Here is a 5,372-nt window from a genome sequence, read left to right as displayed (position 1 = left end):
AAATCTAAACTTGAGCAGAAGTCAAAGCATTACACTTCCCCCCGCCCCCCTCCGCCTCTCCCCTCTCTGTGTGATTGACTTTCTGCTCAGGAGAAAGCAAGGGAAAATTTGACTTCTCTAAATTCTGGACTGGCGAGTCATGAGAATTATCAAGACATTCGTCATTACAGAAAATTCTTGACAGCAAAAGGGGCTCTGCCACCTGCAGACTCGGACGTGATTGCAGAAGAAGTTTCTGAAACACAATCTGACATTTCACTAATAATTTCATCCATTTGGCCATGGATATTTGAATTTCCATCCATTTTGTGTTCGCATACCCCATCAACTTGATCTCCAATATGACCACTTTCTTTTCTGTCCACTCTGCAAATTGGATGGGATTTCTTAGCATGATTTTGGCCATCAATTACATTTTCATCTACTTTCTGATCAACACTTGTTACAATCTCAAAATTTTCTGTGCCTATGTTTCCATGCATATTTAATACCGTTTCATCTGTCAAGACTCCTATGTTCTCATCCGGTCTTGCCCTGGAACCTTTATCTATATCAAGCTTAACATCATCACCGATAACTTCCTGCATATTCGAGCAACTTTCTCTGCTCGTGTTTCCTTCAACTTCAACAGACGACTTACCATATTCTACATCTACCAGAGAAGTGGAAACAGTTGCCCGTGTGTATGATTTTTCTTCAGAGGATATAGGAGGTGTGGCTTTCTGAATATAAGAATTTGTGTTTGCCAAAGCAGTTACCATTCTAGCAGTTGGAAGCTTTCTAAGCCTTGGTTTTATGTTGGAGCTCCTGTTTGAACTGCACATGACACCTCCTTTCTCAGGTAGCATAGTCGGAATTCCAGATTGAGAAACCGACGATGTCACCTACATGACAGAATAAGTTTGGTTCATCTTTCACTAGTAAGAACAGAGACGGTAATAAGTTATGAAGAACCTTATCTAGAAAACATGGCAACATAAATATGATTATTTAGATCCATCTTGATGTCAGTAAAGGATACTGCTCGAACTATTCAAAAAATGTTCAACGGCTAAAAGCTTGTCAATCAATTAGAGCCAAAACTCGAAATGAAAAGCAAGTATTAAAAAATAAGCAGAACTAACCCCATCAAAGAACCCAATCTTTGGCGATGGCATTCGTAGTCCTGACACCTTCGGAGGAGGCTGACTGGAAAGTGTACCAGCTTTACTGGCTTGTGTCGAACTTTTCCTTGTAATGTTACCAGGTGAAGCTGTTCCCCGACTTTTATGTCCATTGGCAATTCCATTAGTATACTGATTCTTGAAATCCAAAGAAACTATATCACCACCAACAGATTGGCCAGAACTAGTATTGAGACTGTTCCTTGAGTTGTTGGACCTTCGGTTGATCGTAGAAGATGATGATGACGACGACGACGATGATGCAGAAGATAATTCGTCAATAGAACTAGTTGGTGACATATTTGAGGTCATAGCTGACACCAGATAAGCTGACAGGGCAGATGATGAACGATCATTCTTCACTTTAGCTTTTGATAGGTTTTTGGGAATGGAACCAGAAGAAGCAGAATTAAGAGTTCTGCTTTTGATGGGATTTCTTCTTGCTATCATTAATGAAGACTTAGCAGTGGTTTCAGGTAACACGGTACTGTTGCTCGAAGTGGATCTTGTAGACTGCATCTTGCTTGTAGTTGAAGAACTCAAAGAAGAGAACTTGGAAGACAATGCAGGCTTCAACAATACCTTCTTTGTACCACTTAAGACAGGTACCTTTGATGCCTGAGTCCCTTTAGTGGCAACTATCAGTTTCAAGGTAAGAATGTTACTGATGGAAATAAACTGTTGTAATCTACTGAACAATTCAATATGTCAGAATTCCATTACCAGTACTGAGATGTGTGCCTTCATTTTCAGTTTTGACACCACTACTCAAAGAAGACCTCTTTGCTGCTGCCGTTGAAGTGGGGATGACCCTATTGATTGCCTTGCGTGGTTTGGGAAGTGATGAACTTGACTGCCCATTCTTAACAACAAAATTATAGCTCGTGTCAATCATTAATCATTATAACACCAGTTATAGTCTGTTCCTAGAAGAAATTGGAATATTTAAAAGATAAAAAATATCAGGTGCAACATTAAAAGAAATAATCCAAATAAAGCATGCCTGTGTCACTTGAAAATGCCCAGAATCCTTCTCAACTGCTTTCCCTGATCTTTGCAGCCCAATATTTTGCTTTGATTGACATTTTGAGATCCTAATTGCTTGCATGCCAATACGTTTCTTTACAGCAGGTTTTGGATTTAGCTGAATTAAGATTGCAATCTCCACTCATTACAGTAATTAGCAAAGCAATGATAATCAACAGGTGTGTACCAGTACCACTTACTCAAACATACCTGATTCTCAGAAGCCTGGTCGTCCTTCCTCAGACCTACAAATTATTCCGGTATAAATTCAAGAAAATATAGTTGCAAATGATACACAAAGGACACTATACTTGTTTCCAACGAATGAACAAACAAAGCAAGTAAAAAAGATTCCACGTAATTACAGAAATTAAGCTCCAGCAAAATCCTAGAGTATATCAGAAACAAAATATAAACAGGATCTCACCACTGTGAATATCGCCCTAGTGCAAGTTTGCTTATCCAGATGCTTAGACAGAGGCAGAGACAAACTCGAATTATTTAACCTTACTTCACCAAGAAAATTTTGCTAACATGGCTTCTTTCTTCGTTCTTTATTTTTTCAGAATTAGAAAAAAAAAATTGAAGTAGCAACAGTGTATAATTCTAAATTTATGTTATCATGCCAAAAATAATTCAGTCAAGCAGAGATTAATATGAAAGTGAGAGACGTGAGATGCGTGGATGAATTATCTCAACTTCCACTTGTCGGAACACTCAATTTCCATATTTAAAACTAAAAGCAACCGAACTTGACAAGTGGTTTCATATTGGTGCATCATGGCTCATAATTCCATTGCAAATTGTTAGAACTTACCAGATGATATGTCCAGTTAATAGAGAAGCAATCTTACTCACCAATTCTGATGTCCCTTAGTGTGTTATAACCTTAGCAACACTGTATCATTCTCCACATCTTTACTATCTACTTCCATAACACGAAAACCTATTCTGGAGCATCCTCTCTCTAGTGAGGTTGTTTTTAATAAATTTTCCCTATGACGTATCAGTGCCACTGAATTATAGCTTCATTTCACGATTTATGTTATTTTCATTCCACAGCATAATTTGTACTGAAGTAAACCAGTTTCAGGAAGTGGTCACTCACATGAAATTGCTTGGTTATCTATCACCACGGGTATCACGTTACAGCTGGAATTTGTCATAGTGAATGCTCTTCTGCTAGATCTTTGGATTGAAGCTCTTATGTCTGAAAACAAGTCATCCTCAAGAATTTCAAGGGTCATACTATCACTTTCTAGCGTGGAGATCGACTCAGATGACCTCCTTATGTCTTCTTCAATTCCAGGTAATAAGTGTTTTCCGGCCTTTCCGGCTTCTTTAAGCATACTGGACAATTCCTCCGGGTCCAGAACACCTAAAGAAATTGAAGAAATTTGCTTATTAGATACAAAAAAGGATTTTTCTACCAGTGAAGGATACCCGATCTATCGAATGGAATGCCGTGTTAATCTTCAATTTACAGAGAGTACCTGAACTAGTGAAGAAAGCACTATCCCAGGCTAAACTTTTACGCAGGTTACATCTTGACATCTCTGTTTTGGGACGCATAATCATGGAACGTGAATGTATTAATTGGAAAGGATAATGTTTCAAGTTTTCTAATTTTTTATAACTGGTTTTTCAGGATGTATTTTAAAAAATAATGGCATTTTCTCAGTAGTCAGTATGGTCCAAGGGCCATCTCTGTCCTATTGCAAATAGTGCCATATCGCATCAGAGACTTTGTCAAGCTGCAATGTCTGCCGAACTGCAACTTACGAGATTCTCGATTATTTTCTGTTTTTCTTCCTATTCCCTTTTTACAAGTTTCATTTGTTTGAGGATTGCATTAACATTTCTTTCAGTAACTTCAATACTTTGTACTGAAGCATACCAGTTTCAATTTGTACTGGAATATACCAGTTTCAATTTGTACTGGAAACTCACATGAAATTGCTTGGTTATCTATCACCACCGGTATCACGTTGCTGCTGGAATTTGTCATAGATAATGCTCTTCTGCTAGATCTTTGGATTGAAGCTCTTATGTCTGAAAACAAGTCATCCTCAAGACTTCCAAGGGTCAAACTATCACTTTCTAGCGTGGAGATCGACTCAGTTGACCTTCTTATATCTTCTTCAATTCCAGGTAATAAATGTTTTCCGGCCTTTCCAGCTCCTTTAAGCATACTGGACAATTCCTCCGGCTCCAGAACACCTAAAGAATTTAAGAAATTTACTTATTAGATACAAAAAAGGATTTTTCTACCAGTGAAGGATACACGATCTATCGAATGGACTGACATGTTAATCTTCAATTTACGAAGAGTACCTGAACTAGTGAAGAAAGCACTATCCCAGGCTAAACTTTCACGCAGGTTACATCTTCCATTTCGTTGGCTGCTTTCCGGTTCAGTCCACTCACGCAGTTCAGGTAATTGGTCATTTCCATCACCGTTGATGGTGATAAACACTTCTTTTTGTGCACCCATAGCTTCTGACAACTGAAGAGTCGTGGCCTCTGTCTCGTTTTCTGAATTACAATTCAAGCAAAAAGTATCACAGCAGATCAACAAATATATGAAAGGTGATCACCTTACAACAAAATAAAATACAAAACTTTTATGTGAGTCCAAAGAGAATTTCTGCCGATTGCACTCTCCAGCACCAAGAATCCCAAAATTAAAATTTCCATTTCACAGATAAAGGGCAAGGTGGAAGTTATACATACATGTAATGGATGCGTATTCAGAATGAAAATATAACTACTAATATACATTTACGTATATTCTACTGATATAAAACAAAAACACCAAAGAGAAGGTAAAATTGAATTCTAGAACCTGAAAACTGATAGTCTAGATCGATGAGACTGAGAGCATTTGCTTGTTGATCAACATCATTAAACTCCTCCATTTCCGGACAAATAGAAAAATAAAAAAATCGATCTTTGTGTAATTAATCTCAGATTTTCGAACTGCAGTTGCGAGAGTGGGGGAAGGGGAGGGAGCGTATCAAAGTGTGATGAGAAAAGGAAAGATAGTGAGAGAGCAAAGTGGAATTTTTTGAACTGTCCAAGAGGCGGTTTTTCTTAAAAAATAAAAAAATAAAAAAATTTGAATTCAATGATTATTTAGAGCTTATTTGGTACAGATTTTAAGTCAATTAAAATCAATTTTTT

At 37.6% G+C, this 5,372-nt stretch overlaps 1 protein-coding gene across 3 annotated transcripts; it reads right to left on the bottom strand.

The window, feature by feature from the left end:
* Positions 1-12: 12 nt before the first annotated feature.
* On the bottom strand, positions 13-5,248 carry LOC111369410 (serine-rich adhesin for platelets-like). 3 transcript variants are annotated; one of them, XM_022990912.1, is made up of 9 exons: positions 5,035-5,248; positions 4,524-4,724; positions 4,140-4,409; positions 3,298-3,567; positions 2,400-2,434; positions 2,167-2,307; positions 1,887-2,025; positions 1,125-1,801; positions 13-884 (listed from the first exon to the last, which is right to left on the bottom strand). In XM_022990912.1, the coding sequence occupies exons 1-9, from the start codon at positions 5,105-5,107 to the stop codon at positions 165-167; spliced, it is 2,526 nt and encodes an 841-aa protein (XP_022846680.1). In that variant the 5' UTR covers positions 5,108-5,248; the 3' UTR covers positions 13-164. The 3 variants fall into 3 exon arrangements, with proteins under 3 accessions (XP_022846680.1, XP_022846681.1, XP_022846682.1); XM_022990913.1 differs by lacking the exon at positions 3,298-3,567; XM_022990914.1 differs by lacking the exons at positions 4,524-4,724; positions 5,035-5,248 and adding an exon at positions 3,683-3,745 and having other exon boundaries at positions 14-884; positions 4,140-4,223.
* Between the last annotated feature and the right edge of the window lie 124 nt (positions 5,249-5,372).

This window comes from Olea europaea, chromosome 20 (assembly GCF_002742605.1).
Source record: "Olea europaea var. sylvestris chromosome 20, O_europaea_v1, whole genome shotgun sequence".
NCBI classification, from domain to species: Eukaryota; Viridiplantae; Streptophyta; class Magnoliopsida; order Lamiales; family Oleaceae; genus Olea; species Olea europaea.
The sequence above is the reverse complement of the archived record's forward strand: the minus strand, read 5'-3'. Positions and strand labels throughout refer to the sequence as shown.